The sequence below is a fragment of the Gopherus evgoodei genome, chromosome 7 (genome assembly GCF_007399415.2).
Source record: "Gopherus evgoodei ecotype Sinaloan lineage chromosome 7, rGopEvg1_v1.p, whole genome shotgun sequence".
NCBI lineage: Eukaryota > Metazoa > Chordata > Testudines > Testudinidae > Gopherus > Gopherus evgoodei.
Genome location: NC_044328.1, coordinates 29,565,902 through 29,585,796, shown reverse-complemented (window position 1 = coordinate 29,585,796; position 19,895 = coordinate 29,565,902). Strand labels below are relative to the sequence as shown.

Here is a 19,895-nt window from a genome sequence, read left to right as displayed (position 1 = left end):
AAGATAACGAGTCTTGTGGATAAGGGAGAAGCGGTGGATGTGGTATACCTAGACTTTAGTAAGGCATTTGATATGGTCTCGCATGATATCCTTATCGATAAACTAGGCAAATACAATTTAGATGGGGCTACTACAAGGTGGGTGCATAACTGGCTGGATAACCGTACTCAGAGAGTAGTTATTAATGGCTCCCAATCCTGCTGGAAAGGTATAGCAAGTGGGGTTCCGCAGGGGTCTGCTTTGGGACTGGCTCTGTTCAATATCTTCATCAACGACTTAGATGTTGACATAGAAAGTACGCTTATTAAGTTTGCAGACGATACCAAACTGGGAGGGATTGCAACTGCTTGGGAGGACAGGGTCAAAATTCAAAATGATCTGGACAACTTGGAGAAATGGTCTGAGGTAAACCAGATGAAGTTCAATAAAGACAAATGCAAAGTGCTCCACTTAGGAAGGAACAATCAGTTTCACATATACAGAATGGGAAGAGACTGTCTAGGAAAGAGTATGGCAGAAAGAGATCTAGGGGTCATAGTGGACCACAAGCTAAATATGAGTTAACAGTGTGATACTGTTGCAAAAAAAGCAAATGTGATTCTGGGATGCATTAACAGGTGTGTTGTAAACAAGACACGAGAAGTCATTCTTCTGCTCTACTCTGCGCTGGTTAGGCCTCAACTGGAGTATTGTGTCCAGTTCTGGGCACCGCATTTCAAGAAAGATGTGGAGAAATTGGAGAGGGTCTAAAGAAGAGCAACAAGAATGATTAAAGGTCTTGAGAACATGACCTATGAAGGAAGGCTGAAAAAATTGGGTTTGTTTAGTTTGGAAAAGAGAAGACTGAGAGGGGACATGATAGCAGTTTTCAGGTATCTAAAAGGGTGTCATCAGGAGGAGGGAGAAAACTTGTTCACATTAGCCTCTAATGATAGAACAAGAAACAATGGGCTTAAACTGCAGCAAGAGAGATTTAGGTTGGACATTAGGAAAAAGTTCCTAACTGTCAGGGTAGTTAAACAGTGGAATAAATTGCCTAGAGAGGTTGTGGAATCTCCATCTCTGGAGATATTTAAGAGTAGGTTAGATAAATGTCTATCAGGGATGGTCTAGACAGTATTTGGTCCTGCCATGAGGGCAGGGGACTGGACTCGATGACCTCTCAAGGTCCCTTCCAGTCCTAGAGTCTATGAATCTATGAATCTATGAATAGACAAAGCACAAATAAATGAGGAGGTGTAAATGTAGCAAGATTGATATGCAGAAAAGTAATTAAAGGAGCATGGTGCTCTTAGTAATTGGAATAAACAAAGGTAAAGCTGTAACAATTTAAATTTCCTGACACAAAAAATGGAAATGAGGCTAGTTTGGAGTGTAGGATATTAACACATTCGATAACTCTGTAGCTAGAAACACATAACACACAGCGTAAAAGTATTCTAAAATTTATAACAGATAAAGTCTGAATTGAGATTTTTAAGTTAGAAGATAGCTTTTTTTTTTTTAACTCTCACAGTGTAATGTAACAAAGGAGAGAGATCTGAGATCAGAGGCTTCTCTGGCTGGCAGGTAGTTCTCTTTCACACACTCAAAGACAGCACAGCTGCAGGAGGGTGAGTGTATAAGATACGGGGCAAAGCAGTCATTTAATGAAGTTGCTAGTTCTCAGTAGAACTTTAGAAACTGAGTTTAAACAAGATAAAAAAATTAACCATCGGACAAATCCATTTGAGTCCTTAGCCTCTTACTCAATGTAAAATCACTTGGCTAAGGTGGCCTTTTTAGTAGCAAGGAGAGTAAGGTAGCTGCATTCTCTGGTAATAGATCCTCCTTATATGGCATTCTTCAAGGACAAGTGCAACCTGGGCCTCACCCTAAGTTCTTATCCAAGGTACTATCTGATTGTCACCTTAATCAGTCATACATAGTCTTTTTTCCAAAGCCACCTGCTCATAAAAATGGGGGGAAAGCGGCATTCTCTAGATGTGCACCAATCCCTTGGCTTTTTACATAGAACAAAAACCTTTTGGGTTTCTTTCCAACTCTTTGTTTCCTATATGGAAAGAATGAGAGGCCATCCTATTATGGCACAACAACATTCTAAATGGATTACCAGCTGCGTTGCTATGTTGTATGCTGCTGAAGGTCTGATGCCACCTGAGAAAATGCCAGCGTGTTCAGCTAGGGCACATGTGGCCTCTGCTGCCTTTCTGGGAACGGTCTCTATAGTTGACATTTGTAGAGTGGCCTCTGTATGGACATTTTCTAGACATTATGCAATTACTACAACATCAAGGGACAATTCAAATGTAGGGAAAACAGCCTTCCATTCCCTTTTCAGATGACACTCCTTGTCTCGCCTCCATTGAAAACAGTTTGGGAGTCATCTGCAGTGCAATGAACATATGAAATCACTCAAATAAAAAAAATGGTTACTTACCTTCTCATGGCTATTGTTCTTCGAGTTGTGTTGCATATGTCCGTTCCACGACCCACCCTCCTTCCTATCATGTCAGATTCCAGTATGAGAGAACTGAAGGACGAATAGGACAGCTCCACCCTTTATACCCTCAGTTCCAAGCATAAAGGAAATCAGCGCACATGTGGCTGCCCTTACAGGGGTCTCTAGGAAAAACTCTCTAACACCAGTGCACAAGGTGCACACATACCTATAGTGGAATGGATGTATGCATGCATCTCAAAGAACAGTTACAAGAAGGTAAGTAATCATTTTGGTTTGGTTTGTTTCATACAGAAAGATACTGCTGTCTTTGGTTAACAGCTCCTTTGAAATTGTACTCTGACTGAAATTCCTTTAACTTGCCTTTTTGTTAGAACGTTGCATGTCAGAATGGGCAAGTCAGTGCATTTCCTAATATTATTCCCATGGTGGAAACTGCATATATGTCAAATTCATGTGACATTGCTCGAGGGACAGTATGGTTGTTCATGAGGTACTTTCTCCTCTGAAGAAGGATTAGGCTCCACAAATGCATATCCTAGGAAGTTTGCAGAGCCTCTTTTTGGATGAAGGGAATTATCCAGAATATTATTATTAAATTACTTTGTGCAGCGGGATAAAGAAGAAACGCCATATTCCCAGGTAATTTTAATTATTAACATATTTCTGATGAATTACTAAATATCTCATTTTTCTTACATCAGGTGGACTTATGGATTTAGGTGAATGTGTGATATTATTAGCAGACAAACTACTTATGGAGTTACCTCTGGAAGCTCTAAGTACCTTTCAAGAAGAGGCAATAAGTTCTATATCCAGAGACTTTTCTCTCCAAATGCTCTACAATCGAATACATGTAGAAGAACCAGGTACAATTACATGAATATTTCTTTGCATTCAGAAATGATGATAAATCCATTATTTATTACGTTATTCATTTCTTTTACATTGAATACATTTGACTATGAGACAAGATTTCATATCCAAAAGTTTCCTAGTAATATTGACTGGAATATCTATTGAGAAAAGTATATAAAAACATACTATAGTTTTTCAGTAATGTAGAGACTTACAATACCATTACAACGTGAGATGTTCTTTTTGTAAAAAAAAAAAAAAAGCCACCAAGATTGAATCCACGCTAGGAGTCTGTCACCTCTCTGTAACCTACATTTTGACCATACAGCTGAAAGACTTATCCAAGTTCTATGTACAGACACTTTCTCTGCAGTTCCTGCATGACTGATTTTGCAATATCTTTTGCAGCGGCTGTTCATGCTCCCATGTCCAGCTTGCAAGTCCAGTGCCAATCTCAGATGAACAAAGGCATATCAGGACTAATAGCTATTGTGTTCCCATTGTGTTCAGCTATTGTACCCCATTGTGGCAGCAACTCTGGTTTAGAGACAGGCATGGTGACTTATTTCAGAAGCCCTAAATTATATCCCCCTGTTTGTAATGTGGTATGTGATCCTGGACTAGGCTTAACAGACTAGTGACTGAAACAGCCTGAAGGCTGTCACAATGCAGAAATTTAGCTTCGCCCAAACTTCACAGTGTGACTGAAGGGTAACAGTGCGGATGGTCAAACGTGGTGGAGGAGTGCACAAATAGAAGATTGGAGGGTGGACTGAAACACCTTGCTGCCCTCAATATTCTGCAATCTAACTGCTGCATCAATCTAGATATTGACTTGTGATGTATACGAAAGAAGAAAGTGTCAGTACAATATCTGCTTCCAAGGCCTCTAATTTAAAATATCCTGGACTTCCATAAAGCACTTGTAAAGTTTGTTGGACTTTAAAAGGTCTTGCAACAAGTGATTCTAAGAGCTGTAACATTTGAAGTGGCTGTCAGAACAGAGAACAGAACAAAGAAGCTAAAAAAAATTCAGATTTAGCAGAACAATATAAGGGCTTGTCTGTGCAGTGAGTTAGTGCACAGCAAGCCAGGATGAGAATGTATAGGACACTAGCTTGCCACATAGTAACTCTTCAGGGAGACCCTATTGCCAGGCACTAAAGGGTCTGGGTCAAAGAACACTGTGGAACTTTAGTATTCAGTAGCGAGGTCCATACATCCCATTAGTGCATGGCAAGCTTTCTGCTGTAGATTCACACTCTCTGGCTTGCAACGTACTAACTTGCTGTACAGAAAAGCCCTAACATAAAACCATATGTGAATAAGTTTTGAGACATTACTTCAAAACTACTGAACCATTTTCCTTTATATTTAGCTGAGATTACACTGAGAGCTACATATTTCTTTTGATCCACTGAGCTATTGCTGCAAAATCTTGATCAGAAAATATGGAAGAATTGTGTGAAAAGGATGGCTTGTATTACATGCCCAGAGAACTCAAACCCAGTTGAGAAAGCTTTGTCAGTACGTCCATAAACAAAATTTGTTTGAATGGAGATCAAGCTTGTAAAGTTTCATATACCCCTGCCTCCTCTCCATTAGAAGAGGGCTGTTCTGATTTCTAAGGATACTCACTGATTTAGATCATCTCCTAATTGATTTGCATATCCCTCTGTGCAACCAGCATTCATAGAATCATAGAAATGTAGGGCTGGAAGGGGCCTCCAGAAGTCATCAAGTCCAATCTCCTGCTTAGTGGCAGGACCAAGTAAATCTAGACCATCTGTTATCGGTGTTTATCTAACCCATTTTTAAAACCTCCAATGATGGGGATTCCACAGCCTCCCTTGGAAACCTATTCCAGAGCTTCACTACCCTTATATTTAGAAAGTTATTCCTAAAATCTAACCTAAATCTCCCTTGTTGCAGAGTAAGCCTAATACTTCTTGTCCCACCTTCTGTGGACATGGAAAACAATTGATCACCATGCTCTTTATAATAGCTCTTAACATATTTGAAGACTGTTATCAGGTTGCCTTCAGTCATCTTTTCTCAAGGCTGTCACCACTGCTTCATGGGGATCCAGACCTAGTAGTCAGAGCCAGAGTCTGCAGTCAGAAGACTGGAATCAGCTGAGTCAGGATTCCAGGAGATCAGAAGCGGGAGACAAACTGAAGGTCCTGAACCACAAGTCAGATGCTAGGAGTCAGGCTAGTTCAGGATGCCAGGAAATCAAGAAGCAGAAGGCACACAGTACAGAGCAGAGTGGAGCCCAGTTGTTCAGAAACTTTCCTGTTCCTGCCACTGGCTTAAGTAGGGCCAGTGGACCAATCACCTGCTCTGGGGCTTTGCCGGTCTGACCTCAGCGACAGCGCCTCACCTTGGGGCTGGGCTTCACAAGTAAGCCATTTTTAGCAGACTGTTAGGTGGAGAGTTGGAATATGGTTTCTCCCATAGACTCTGAGGCCTAGGTTTGAGACCCCCGAGTCATGACAAATACTAAATATGCCCCATTTTTTAACCTTTCCTCATAGATCAGGTTTTCTAAACATTTTATCATTTTTGCTGCTGTCTTCTGGACTCTGTCCAGTTTGTCCACATCTTTCCTAAAGTGTTGCTTCTGGAACTGGAAACAGTACTCCAGTATAGGCCTTACCAATGCCAAGCACAGCATTGTTACTCATAGACTCATAGACTTTAAGGTCAGAAGGGACCATTATGATCATCTAGTCTGACCTCCTGCACAATGCAGGCCACAGAATCTCATCCATCTACTCCTGTAAAACACCCCTAATCTATGTCCAAGTTATTTAAGTCCTCAAATCGTGGTTTAAAGACCTCAGGGTGCAGAGAATCCTCCAGCAAGTGACCCATGCCCCATGCTGCAGAGGAAGGCGAACAACCTCCAGGTGCTCTGCCAAAATTCCCTGGAGGAAAATTCCTTTCCAACCCCAAATATGGTGATCAGTTAAACCCTGAGCATGTGGGCAAGACTCACCAGCCAGCACCCAGGAAAGAATTCTCTGTAATAACTCAGATCCCACCCCATCTAACATCCCATCACAGACGATTGGGCATTTACCTGCTAATAATCAAAGATGAATTAATTGCCAAAATTAGGCTATCCCATCATACCATCCCCTCCATAAATTTATCAAGCTTAGTCTTGAAGCCAGATATGTCTTCTGCCCCTACTACTCCCCTTGGAAGTCCCATGTTGTTACATACAACACTTCTGTTAATACACCCCAGACTGAAATTAGCCTTTTTCATAATTACATGACATTGTTGACTCATATTCAATTTGTGATCCACTATAATGCCTAGTTCCTTTTCAACAATGCTAGCCAGTCATTCTCCATTTTGTATTTGTGCATTTGCTTTTTCTTTCCTAAATTGACATACAGTAATAATACAGTATGCATATGTCTTTTCCTTCCTAAATAATACAGTAGAACTTCAGAGTTACGGATACCTCGGGAATGAAGGTTGGCACACCAGGCCAGGCTTCAGCAGCAGCTGAGCTCCCTCCTCTGCTCTGGCAGACAGCTTCTTTCCCTGGGTCAGACTGCAAGCTTGTCCGTGTGTGTGTCTGGGTGTCTGTGTGTGTATGTGTAAAAACAGCAAGTCCCATTCCTGGCAGGGTGTGGGGGGAGGTGTAAAAGCAGCACAGAACCCAGTGCAGTAGGTGGGGGTGAGGACAGGCAGCCCACATGTGCCTACCTTTAAGATGCAATACAGGCACATTTCAATCTATATATTTTGGTCTCTGCTGCTGCCTGATTGGTTATTTCCAGTTTCACATGGTATCAAGTTGACCGGTCAGTCCGTAATTCTGGTGTTTGCACCTTTGAGGTGCTACTGTACTTTGCACTTGTCTTTCCTGAATTTCACCTTGTTGAATTCAGACCAGTTCTCCAATTTGTCAGGGTCCCTTTGAATTCCAATCCTGTCCTCCAGCATGCTTGCAGTCCCTCCCAGCTTGGTGTTTATAAGTGTACTTTCCACTCCTTTATCCAAGTCATTAAAGAAAATATTGATTAATACTGGACCCAAGACTGACTCCTGCAGGGATCCACTAGATATGCCTATTCAGTTTGACAGCAAACTATTGAGTATGGTCTTTCAACCAGTTGTGCGCCCCACCTTGTGATAATTTTATCTAGATCACATTACTCTAGTTTGCTTATGAGGGTGCTGGTGGGACTGTGTCAAAAGCCTCACTGAAATCAAGATGCATCACATCTACTGCATCCTCCCATCCATTAGGCCAGTAGCCCTATCAAAGAAGGAAATTAGGCTGGCTTGGCAAGATTATTCTTGACAAATACATGCTGGCTATTCATTATAACCCTATTATCGCTGGGTGCTTATAAACTGATTGTTGAATAATTTGTTCCAGTATTTTTCTAGGTATCAAAGAGCTAAACCTAGCCGTGTGGTGCTGTTTGGCTGGTATCTGATTATTTGTTAGAGTATGACCTTATTTGTTAGAGTATGTTATTTGTTAGAGTATGACCTTAAGCACAGGGCCTTCTGAATCTCCGTGCTGCAGTACACAGTTATTGAACGCACAATGAAGGTCATAGGAAGGAGCAAAAAGCAGGGGTTGCAAGAGATACTGGGAAGAGAAATCTACAAGAGGTGCTGAGGATAAGGTCAAGAACTGGGTTACTGGGATGTGTCAGGGAGCACAATTGGCTTAATCCTGTTTCCATTGAAGCCCATGAGAAAATGCATGCAGGAGTGGACCTACAACTAAGCACCTTGAGATGTTTGTATGAAAAGCACTTATCAGTGTAAGACATTATTATATAACATAGACCTTGTTTCAACAACATCTCATATTCTGTTACCCAAATATAATTCTGGGTGTTGCAAAAATCAGTCTTCACAATGTGCTCTGAAAACAATTACTACTTTGTCAGTATGAAATATTATTGAACAAGAAGAATCCTAAGCCTTTGCAGACTTCTAAATAAAAGATCTAGTAGCCTATAAATATTTACATTTAATAATTGGGCCACACCATTTGCAGTGCATACATTCAACTTCCCTTTCTTTTGTTTCTGTTTTTTTTAACTTTCAAATACTTCCTTGCATTTTGAAACTTATTCTGATACAGATTTTTGTTTTCTTCCCATTTTAATATGTCAGATCTGTAAAACATTGTCTGCTAACGTCTTGAAATGTGTATGTGGTGGGTGTGAGATTCATTAGTACATTCAGATGCATATGTACTTCAGAACTTGCGTGTGTGCCTCTTTGTTGTGTGTATCTGATAAACTAGTACATAGCCTTACTTCAACAGGCATCTTTGCACATATACACAAATTAATGTATTATTGTAATACATATATCTCATGCAATGTATTGTATTTTCCTAATAAAACAAGTTATTTTTATATATTTGAATGATACAAAAGTAGAGTGAACACTGGAAAAAAAACAAATAACTTTTTGTAAAACCCGGAATTTTTCGGTAAAAATTGGTTTAAACTGAAAACAAAGGGGCTTAAATATGAGTAAAGTTGGGAAATCTAGCTGCAAACCAAGACAGCAGAAAATTTTCTATATAAGTTCTAATACCATGATTGTCACTGTAGTATCCATGTGCCTTCCACTAGTGCATTAAGTAGTGCGATTGACATCTATCACATTTGTTCTCTTATCCTCTTCCCCAGAGGTAGAAGTGTTTTGTTTTTTCAAATGTTTGTATAATACACAGATACACAAACACATTGCCATATGTTTGTTAGAAAGGCAGTTTTAGAAAATGTGTCTTTTTTATTTCTGTTTTCAAATTTTCATAAGTGACTGGAGGTCACTGCCCTGCTGCTTCTGATGGTGCTGGCAACATGTGGGGGGCCAGCTAGAGCTGATGCCTGCTGCTGCTGTTGTGTTCCACTGGTGGGAGGGAAGAGAGAGTCGCATCCCTAAACGCACACTCCAGAGTCCATGGAAAGCTATTTTCATGGGTGTTGAAGGGATGAGGGTGTGTAGCCTGAAGGAAAGGTCTTGGTTTATGCAGGTATGGAAGCAGCCATAGAGAGTGAGGAAAGAGGAGTAAAAATCAACCAGTGAGTAATAAGGGGCACCTCAAATTATCCCCATGCTGCAGTGTGCTCCATCAATACCTGGCTGCTTTACAGCCACTTGCGACAGTAGCCAATTGATCATAGTTTAGAGCAGACTCAGGTAGTTGTTACAGAGTGCACTGAGAAATTAAAGCTCCTTTCTCCTGATCCTTCACTTAAAGAAAAAATACAATGTCTCTTGAAAATACAAACAGTCCTTGTTTCCTTGTTCTTCACTTTAGTTCTTTCGCAAGGGCACCAATTCTTTTTAAAAGGTTGTAGTTACTCCAGGGATAGATACTGGTGCTTGGTCCTCTAATAAGCCTAGACAGTGCTTCTACAATTCTTCCCCAGCCCACCACTCCTAACGCTACGGTACAATAATCAGTGAATATATCTGTTTTTTCCTGGAACTTTTGTGTACCTTTCTCACTTCCTTTCCTACTTGGCAAGCGTCAGCCTTGGACAAGTGGGTAGTAGAGGTAGTTCTTCATTGTTATTAGCTGGAATGAAATTGTTTCCTGTTTTTAATCTATTCTCTCAGAATAGACCTTCAGAAACAACAAGTAATCTTTCAGGAAATGTTTCTTCTTTTAAATCTCTTCTTCAGCCCTATCTCCCCCACAATTTGTTACCTATGAACTAATCCTCAGTTCCTTCTTGCCGCCAGTGACAGTGCTAGTACATCTGCTGCTTTGGCTAGCATTGTTTCGTTCTCTGCCAGTGAAGAAAGGTGTCTTCACATGCTGGACATCCGAAGGGCCTTGGCTTTTTACTTAGAATGTACCAAGCCTTTCTGTAAATCAACTCAGCTCTTCATTACTACAACAGATAGAATAAAGGGCCTTCCAGTGTCTTCTCAGAAGATTTCCAATTGGATTACCTCATGCATAAAGACTTGTTACAATCTGGCGGGGGTGATACCCCGCCGCCGATTGTCAGAGCCCACTCAGTTAGAACTCAGGCATCTTCCGTGGCTTTCCTGGCATACATCCCTATTCAGGACATCTGTAGAGCCACAGCGTGGTCCTCTATCCACACATTCACAGCTCATTATGTCATCACTTAGCAGTCCGGGGACAACGCTGGGTTCGGCAGTACCTGTTCAGATACAAAACATTCCACATATTGTCTATCTTTTAAAATCATTATGTATTTTTTTCAATGAAGGTGCATTTGCACAGCAGTTTAGCAAATATCACCTATATTTTAAAGTTTTTATTCTTTGAACTTTCACAGAGAATGAAGTAAAAAAAGACCCTAAAAGTTCAAAGGAGCCAAAACCGAAAGTGGATCAGAAAAAGAATGTCAAAATGGTAAGCAATAGAAATTCATACTGCTTTACATAACAGTGCAGTGAGACATTCATCCCTATGTTAAGACCATAATCGCAAGCTATCTCACAAACAGATGGAGGATAGTTGTATTTCAACTTTAAAAAAAAAAAATTTTCCTTAAATTTTTCCTAATACACATGAGTTAAGAGAAGCAATAGGGTAATTTGTTGTTCTTATCAGGGTCTTTGTTACACACACTGTAAGTGTGAGATGGAGTGAAAACCACAGAATTTGTTAGAATCTTTTTTATTAATCTTTGCTCAATAACTGCTGAGCTGGTTCTTCTGTGAGTGCTGGTGCCTATGTGTATTCCACACCGGAGTATGCATGAGTGCCATGCGCCCGAGTCCAGAAATTCTAACATGCAGTGTCCATTGGCCCACATGTGTGCAGTGGATCTTGTTCTCCCGACTGAGGGCATAAAAGGCAGCATGAGCTGACACTTCTACAGTTCCATCTTACTGCCTCATGGCCTGAGTCATAATCCCTGTGTCCACAGAATTCTGCAGCTTTTTCTCTTAATAGAACATGTATATAAATATTGAATAGTTTCTATGTTTCATAACTTTTATATTAGTCTAGTTAGAGTTTTGTAGCCTTGTTATAGCTTGTTTTTCCCTGTATTGGGGACTCCCTCCCCATGGCCTGGAACTATCCCCAGAGTCCCAGGGTTCAAGAATTGCATTTCCTGCCCTTGTTCCTTCTCCATGAGTGACAATCACCAATGCTGCCTCTACTGCTTGAGTGAGACTTGTATCTCTGTAAAATGCAGACATTATTAGCTAGTTCAGGCCTCTGCTGTAGATGCAGCTGTGCAAACTTCAGTACTGCAAGCATCTTTGCTTCCAGCTTCTTCTCACTCCCCTCCAGTCTAAGCACTGCTTGTCAATTCACCCACATGTGGAAGAAATTGTTACTTACCTGTAACAGGAAGTTTTGAGAGTGATCCCTATCTGTATTACATAAATCTCACCCTTCATCTCCTCTGCTTCAAATCCTGTTGCATTTGCAATCAGAAGAGGAACTGGAGAGGTGTTGGCCCACACTGCCTCTTATGCCATCAGTCAGGTATGGAGAAGTCTGTTGCACATTTGTGGGCCAATGGACACTGCTGCTTAGGATTTCTGGACTCAGGCTCATCGCGCGTATGCGTACCCATATGTGAAGCATAGACAGAGACCACACATCTTGAAGAACGTCTGATTACAGGTAACTAAGCTCTGTATCCTTTAAATTCATATTCTGTGTATGAGCAAAGAAGTATCTAACATTAGATCAAGGTAAGCAGCTTCAAACAGACTTGAACTGCTTCTCTCCAACAAAATATGCTTATGTTTTTGGTTTCATTTGGCACTGACATATTGTACCACTTTTGGTCTAAGCCCCCAGACTTCAGCAAAGCATTTTAGTGTAGCTCATTTTGTCTGACACAATGTTGTGCAATGTTGATATAACTACTGAATTTTTTTGCATGGCAAAAAAAAAAAATCTTTGTTATTTAATTGTAGGTACCCATTAATCGTGTTCTACCTCCTAACTGCCTGTCTGTTGATACACACAATTTTAAATGTATCCTTTCAAACGGAACTATTAACCAGAATGTATTGGTTAAGATGATAGATTTCATTGTTTACACCTCCTTAGCTATAGGTCAGATGTTGTGGATCCATATAATGAAGCAAGAGAACCAGGTAATATATTTAGAAAATTATTTTCTCCACAAACTAAAGGTTTTGTGGATTTGGAACATTTTTATAGTAAGTGATGAACTTAAGACATGAGGTAGTTGACATAACAGCTCATCCTCATAATATTGCTTTTTCTCAGCTTCTTATGAAAATAAAAACCTGTTTCAGATTCAGTCAAATTAGGCTGCATTCTTCCTTCTTTATATAAGTAATAAAATATGGAACCAACATCTCCAAGAAAATAATTATTGAAATAATCTTTCATTATATTTTTCCCACAAAATGTACAGCTCTTTAACAATAATTTGTTTTGCTATTTTTGGATTAAAAAGGTAAACTTAAGGGCCTCAGCAATACTTAAGCATGCATTGGAGGTTCATGAGGAGCCACAGGAATGAGTGCTGTGTGATTTTTCCTTTATGTTGCAGAAGAGATCTGCATAGGCTAAAACAGACTAAGGCTCTTGAGCTTCAACTGACACTTGAATGTGTCTCCTGCAGCTCTTTCCAGCACATGATATTAAAACATGGGGTGATTTAATTATTAACAAATCTGAGTTATTAACTCATTAAGATGCTTTTACTGTGTTATTAATCAATTGTAGAATACTTATATAAAAATAGTAAATAAAACAATGAATTCACACTCCTGTGGTTCTTTGGGTCATGTTGGGTAATGTTGATGACTAATTTGGTTCCTGAACTACTGAAGTCTCAGTGCCTCTGGGCTAGAGGTAGTGGGTAGTGGCAGGAGTGGGGTAGAGGAGAGGCAGAGTGATCTACATTGGGAGCCAGTCATACTTAGATAACATGCAACTGATACAGGGGAGCTCTGGCTGCTACTTCAGTTCATAAGCTGCAGTGGAGATCTGTGCTGCAACTCCATACCTTCGTATCAGGTTTTGAGGGCAAATTTCAGCTCCCAAACCCACTGTCCCTTGGCGTTTCACCTGCACAGAGCCTGATCACTCCGACTTCATGTTGGTGATAAGACTTTCACCCCACGGGAATAAGCTGGACTTCTTTCTTTTTTAAATAATTAATGTAAAACTGAAATTCTTACAGTATTTAGTATGTAGCTCTTTTCCTCCCTTAACAATTGGTGTTGATAGTTTCACATTTTCTAAATTTATAGAAAAGCAGCATTTCATAAGTATCAAATTGTTATCTACAAGTGACAGCAAATAGTGAATCAGCACATTTCTAAAAATCAGTGTTTATTCTATGTTCTTTGAAACGTAATCATACATAAAAACTTTTGTGACCCTGAGTATTCATTCAAATTACCTGAAATGTTTGGTATAATAATGTAACTCTATCACTTAAATCCAGCCTGGAGGTTTGATATTTAAAACCTGTGTGAAGAATTAGAAGACAAAAAAGATAAAATCGTCTGGTTTCAAACTTACATAAACACTGAAAGTAAGAATTTCAAAAGCACTTAGGCACTTATTTCCCAAATAACCTCCTAGAAATGTAATACCCTAATTTAAAATTGAAAATAAATAACGAATAGAAGTAACATTTTCTAGTTAAAGTTTGAAAAACAAAATTATATGTATTCTATTGATGAATAAAAGCTATTATGCTAGAATTCTGTATATATTTTATCACTTTTAACAAGAGTTATATTTAGAAGTCCTCAAGCCAAGGATTATAAATAAAACTCATGTAGTGATTAAAGCCTTGAAGTGGCATGTTATCTTGTGATTCTTTGTAAGAGGTCAAGGATACAATGATAATCAAGAATGTCAATGTAAAGTCATTTTTAAATGGCCACTTCTTTCGTGAGTGCATTTACCAAGGCTACGTGTATCAGTTACTGTGTTCGTACAGTATGACACAAAATGTTTTCATAACTACCAATGTCACCTATTTTCCCACTGAAGACAATTCATTTTTTATTCAAATTTATTAGCAAAAACTAAGTTATTCTGCATGATCAAAATATGCTTAAATTTGGAATTTGAACCAGATAAAGTTATAAAAAATAATCTTTAACAAAGGGGAAAATATTGCTCCAGCTATAGCATATAACAGATGTTATGACTTTGGGACACATTGTTTTACCTAATTTCTCTTTGATAGCAGAGCAGAAATAACTGATTCTGAAGTTTTGGAGGAGCTCCACATAGGTGGAATTATAGCTGCATGAGCATAGAAAACATAATCAAGATGGAAAAGACTAATTCAACTGTAACTAAAATTGAAGGGTTGTTTGGTTTTGAGTTTAGTCTTGTGAAATGTGTTAAACTGAGAGCTCTGGAAATTGAATCCCATTATGTATATAGGTGCTATATAGTTCTCATCGCCACAGTCTCTGAGCCCCTAAAACGGAAATCATATGAGCAGTGCAACATTATGTTAACTCCTGACGCAGAAGAACCACTTTTAGAGCTCATTTTTATACCTATTCTATCCTTGACTTCTCTCCTATATTATCTTCTCATCCCTGTCAGTCACAAAATATGCCATCACACTTGTCACTAGTTGGCACCTTTAGCTTTAGTCAGGATTAAGACCTACAATTGACAGGGCATGGCGACTGGACTTTTCTCATGAAAAACTTTAGATTGAATGATGATAGAAATAAAAAAATTGTATTGCCAGCCTCTGCATGTTAGAAATGTAGGCTGCATTACATATTCTATATTATGTTAAATTATTAAATTCTTATGTTACAGAAGCAGTAAGTCCTTCCCACAAAATAAAGGAAATCCTAGAAAAATACCATGAGCAGTTTACACCACACTGGGAAGGAGTTATTGGTAGCATGCATGTTCCAAGGTTTGTTATGGCTCTTCTATATTTCTCTTTTTTTTTTTAAAGAAGTATTTCACAGAGGCCTCAGTCATGACTAGGACCCCATTGTGCTAGGTGCTATGCAAATGCATAGGAAGACATCACCCCTGCCCTAAGCATATCTACAGATTTATAGGTGGAAGAATTTAAATAAAGAATCCAGAAGACACACCTGTAATACATTTTGCCATATTGATCACAAGCAAGGCTGTAGTATGTAGGGGTATTCTGTTGATAGCCAAATGGCACTGTCCTTCTTGATTTAATAAAATTATCATAAATGGAACTTCAGAAAAAACGTATTATCTAAAATAATGGAAAACTGGAAAAGACATATACAAGGAGTTTTTGAGAGAAAGTTGTAAAGTATATACATAGACAAATTTATAATATTAGCATTCTAGCATTATCACTCTGACAAAATAACAGGAGGTTACAAGTCCAGGTAATTCAGATCTCTTCCCTGTCCATCTTACAAGTACTTTCATCTTCCCTGAATTAATAAATCAACAATTTTGGAATTAAATATTTGAAAACTATAGCATTTTCATGCTCACTATAGGATTGTAATATTGTAGCACTTCTGAAATAAAATAGTGAAGATTCATCCTGTAGTTTACAATTTCAAGACCTGATGATGTAATTAATATGGTTTCATACAGTTGGTTCACTTAGCTTCATTTATAATTACTTCAGTTTTAGAATCGTCTCTTCCCACACCCCAATTTCTTAGCTGCCTAATGATTGTCTCTCTTCTAGTCCTTGAGCATTCCCCTTGAACATTAAAATAAATACTGTGTCTCAAAGAAATGGGGATTGCACAGTATATACTGGCTTGTTTTTCTGGAAAATAGTCCCTTAAATCTCAAAAGCACTGTCCATGTCTCATTTACTGTGAGGTGTTGTGACTTTTCAAACAATTGTTTGTTGAGTAATTAACATTGAAACATTTTGTATACATGTATCCAGAAAAATATTACTGTAAAACAGCTGCCTGGTCTAAATAGCTTACCTTTCTTTGCAGCCAAGCTGAATGGGAGCAGCTACTGAATAACTGCAGTGCATTTCTGTTCTATGGAATGGAAAGATTCTTGTCTCATATTTTACTTAACAGATTCATTGCTATGAACATCCCAGGTGAGATAAGGAAGCTAAAAAAACTATATATTGTGTTCTCTTCCCTTGCAAAGCATCATAACATTCTATTCCATGCCAAATAATTATGAGACTATTAGGGTTATGCAATGAAAGGTACAGTTTAACACAGAGCTAAGGGACCGTGCTCTTCATTCAAGAAGTTCTGCATTCAGGGTATGGAAAAAATAGCAATTTAAATTTGTGTTGTTTGCTGTCTGGACAAATTGGAGAAATGGTCTGAGGTAAACAGGATGAAGTTCAATAAAGATAAATGCGAAGTGCTCCACCTAGGAAGGAACAATCAGTTTCACACATACAGAATGGGAAGAGACTGTCTAGGAAGGAGTATGGCAGAAAGAGATCTAGGGGTCATAGTAGACCACAAGCTTAATATGAGTCAACAGTGTGATACTGTTGCAAAAAAAGCAAATGTGATTCTGGGATGCATTAACAGGTGTGTTGTAAACAAGACACGAGAAGTCATTCTTCCGCTTTACTCTGCGCTGGTTAGGCCACAACTGTAGTATTGTGTCCAGTTCTGGGCACCGCATTTCAAGAAAGATGTGGAGAAATTGGAGAGGGTCCAGAGAAGAGCAACAAGAATGATTAAAGGTCTTGAGAACATGACCTATGAAGGAAGGCTGAAGGAATTGGGTTTGTTTAGTTTGGAGAAGAGAAGACTGAGAGGGGACATGATAGCAGTTTTCAGGTATCTAAAAGGGTGTCTTCAGGAGGATGGAGAAAACTTGTTCACCTTAGCCTCCAATGATAGAACAAGAAGCAATGGGCTTAAACTGCAGCAAGGGAGATTTAGGTTGGACATTAGGAAAAAGTTCCTAACTGTCAGGGTAGTTAAACACTGGAATAGATTGCCTAGGGAAGTTGTGGAATCTCCATCTCTGGAGATATTTAAGAGTAGGTTAGATAAATGTCTATTAGGGATGGTCTAGACAGTATTTGGTCCTGCCATGAGGGCAGGGGACTGTACTCGATGACCTCTCGAGGTCCCTTCCAGGCCTCGAGTCTTGAGTCTATCTGTTAGAATAGTCTTAGAATTTAAGCATTTGGAATCTAACACTACTTTTGGGAAGGGAGAGGTCTTCGAGAGAGATGTCCCTGTGGGTGCTCCACTCTAGGTGTCGGTGCACCCCTGCGCCTTTGATCGGAGATTTCTGCAGCAGTACTCGTAGCTGCCATGCATACTCAGAGCCTGGCCCCTGCTCTGAGTATACCTCTAGTGAGCATGCGCGGCCAGTTCCCTCAGTTCCTTTTCTACCGTCCCCGGCTTGAGACGGAGCTCAGCAGACTCCTTAAAGAATTTCTTTCCTCATTTTAAAATAACTTGTAGTTAGACAGTTTCTTGTTAGTTAGTTGTTAGTTAATGTTACCTACCTTTTTTCTACTGTTAAAAAAAATTTTTGTTCTCTCAGCCACTTTAAATATGCCTGGCTCCACAGGCTTTAAGCGCTGCTCCTCCTGTAAGGACGCTATCCCTCTCTCCGATGGACATTCACAGTGCATAAAATGTTTGGGGGAGACCCATATTCCCCAGAAATGTGCTCACTGCACTAAACTAAGCTCCAGAGCAAGAAAGGACAGGGAGATAAAACTTAAACTTATTTTACTTCAAAAATCCCTAGGGTCCACCTCAGACCCTGGCACGAACTCTGCCTCTGCTCACCGACACAGTTCTCCCACTTCTACAAAGCAGAAGAAAGCAGCAAAACGAGGACACCTTCTGTCAAATTCAAAAGAAGCCCTTAGACACAAACCTTCTCCGGTCAGATCCACAGTCTCCTTACCAGTGCTCCCCCGCCTGAGCACTTTCGACAAGCCGGGCTCCTCCGGCACCGCGTTAAACCCGCCTGTGCTTTCGGCGGCAGCTTGAAGCTCTAGTGCCGAGGCGACAGGCTTTCAGTTGCCTGTCTCGATTGTGGCACCTATCGGCACCGCGATGAACGTGGTGCCGACAAATCAGGCCCCCCCGAGGCACTGCAGCCTGCTATTAATAGCGCGGCACCGACTATGGCACCGGCATTAACAGCACTACTTGGCACGGAGCCAAGACTAAGAACTCCAGTGCAAGCCCGGGTTCCCTCACAGCAATTCTATCAGCCTTCACCTGCCTCAGCGCTGCCATTTACCCAGTCAAGTGACCTCCTAGTGTCACCTACGCTGCAATCGCCCTTCCTTAAAGACTGCTTCTCCCTTACGAATGATTCAGGGTCTGAACAGCCTTCCTCTAGTGAGGAGGAGTCTGAACTACAGGGTGATGTTTCAAAACAATCAGTATTCCATCCTCGGAGTCCTGTCACACGTGGGCACAGGAAAATTGTCTCAGACCACCCTCGAGACCCTGCCTCCTGGTGTGTTAACCCCTGGATGGCACCACCTATGCCTTTTCCACCACCAGGACCCCATGGACATCTTTCCCTCGGCAGCTTACCCGCTATTCCAATCCGACGAGACGCGAACGTCCAAATCATATGACTCACTTGGTGGCACCCTCCCATTCTCAGGATCAATTAATTCGTGCTCCTGACCCAGTACTAACTGAAGTACCAACTGAAGCAATGCCTGAAGAAGCTTTACTTCCCTCCCCTCTACTGCCCTCAGACGATTTTTCAAAATTCCAGGATCTCTTTAAAAGGGTTGCCAGTGAGCTTAGAATCAATCTGGAGGAAGTACCGGACCAACAACATGAGTTAACAGACATCCTGCAACCCTCTTCTTCATCCAAACTGGCATTACCAATTAATGCAGCCCTTCTGGAACCTGCTAAGTCCATCTGGCAGGCTCCAGCCACAAGCCAGCCTACCTGCAAACAAGCAGACCGTAAATACTTCATTCCCGCTAAGGGCTCTGAAGTCCTTTTCTCACATCCTGCGCCAAACTCACTGGTAGTGGACGCAGCCAATCAAAGGAACAAACAACAGTATTTCCGCCATACCCCAGCCAACAAGGAAGGCAAACGCTTAGACCTGCTGGGTCGCAAAGTGTATGCCTCTTCAACCTTACAATTTCGAATTGCCAATTATACCGCAGTTCTGGCAAAGTACGACCATAGAAACTATAACAAGTTCATGGACTTTATTGAACACATTCCAGACTACAAGAAACAACAGTTTACAGCTTTAGTTTCCAAGGGCCAAATCATATCATGCACAGCTCTTCAAGCAGCTCTGGATTCAGCCAGTACTGCAACAAGATCCACGCTATGGTGGTGGTCATGCTCCGAGGTTCATGGCTCTCCTCTTCCCTCTTTCCTCGCAAGGTTCAGAGCACCATAGAGGATCTTCCTTTTGATGGTGATACACTCTTTGCTTCCACCACTAATGAGGTGCGTCACTCAATGAAGGACTCAAGGGCAACTCTTCGATCCTTAGGCATCCAAATCCCTACAACCAGAAGGCGACAGTACAGATATCAACCTTACCACCGTCCATGCTACCCCCCACATACTCAGCATTTCCCAAGATCTCAGGATCAACAACAACAACACCAACGCCAGAGATCCAGATACCAGCGGCATC

The 19,895-nt window shown here is 40.4% G+C and overlaps 1 protein-coding gene across 8 annotated transcripts in view; it reads left to right on the top strand.

Moving 5' to 3' along the window:
* Positions 1 to 19,895, top strand: part of CFAP46 (cilia and flagella associated protein 46) — a 168,717-nt gene that overhangs the window by 136,346 nt on the left and 12,476 nt on the right. For 7 of the 8 annotated variants that reach the window (XM_030570341.1, XM_030570343.1, XM_030570342.1 and 4 more), the window contains 6 exons: positions 3,166 to 3,330; positions 10,639 to 10,715; positions 12,245 to 12,305; positions 12,392 to 12,427; positions 15,108 to 15,210; positions 16,250 to 16,362. In XM_030570341.1, the coding sequence (XP_030426201.1) occupies positions 3,166 to 3,330; positions 10,639 to 10,715; positions 12,245 to 12,305; positions 12,392 to 12,427; positions 15,108 to 15,210; positions 16,250 to 16,362 (555 nt within the window). Of the gene's footprint in view, positions 1 to 3,165; positions 3,331 to 10,638; positions 10,716 to 11,752; positions 11,946 to 12,244; positions 12,306 to 12,391; positions 12,428 to 15,107; positions 15,211 to 16,249; positions 16,363 to 19,895 lie in introns of those variants that run through there. The other variant, XR_004001341.1, reaches the window with a different exon arrangement.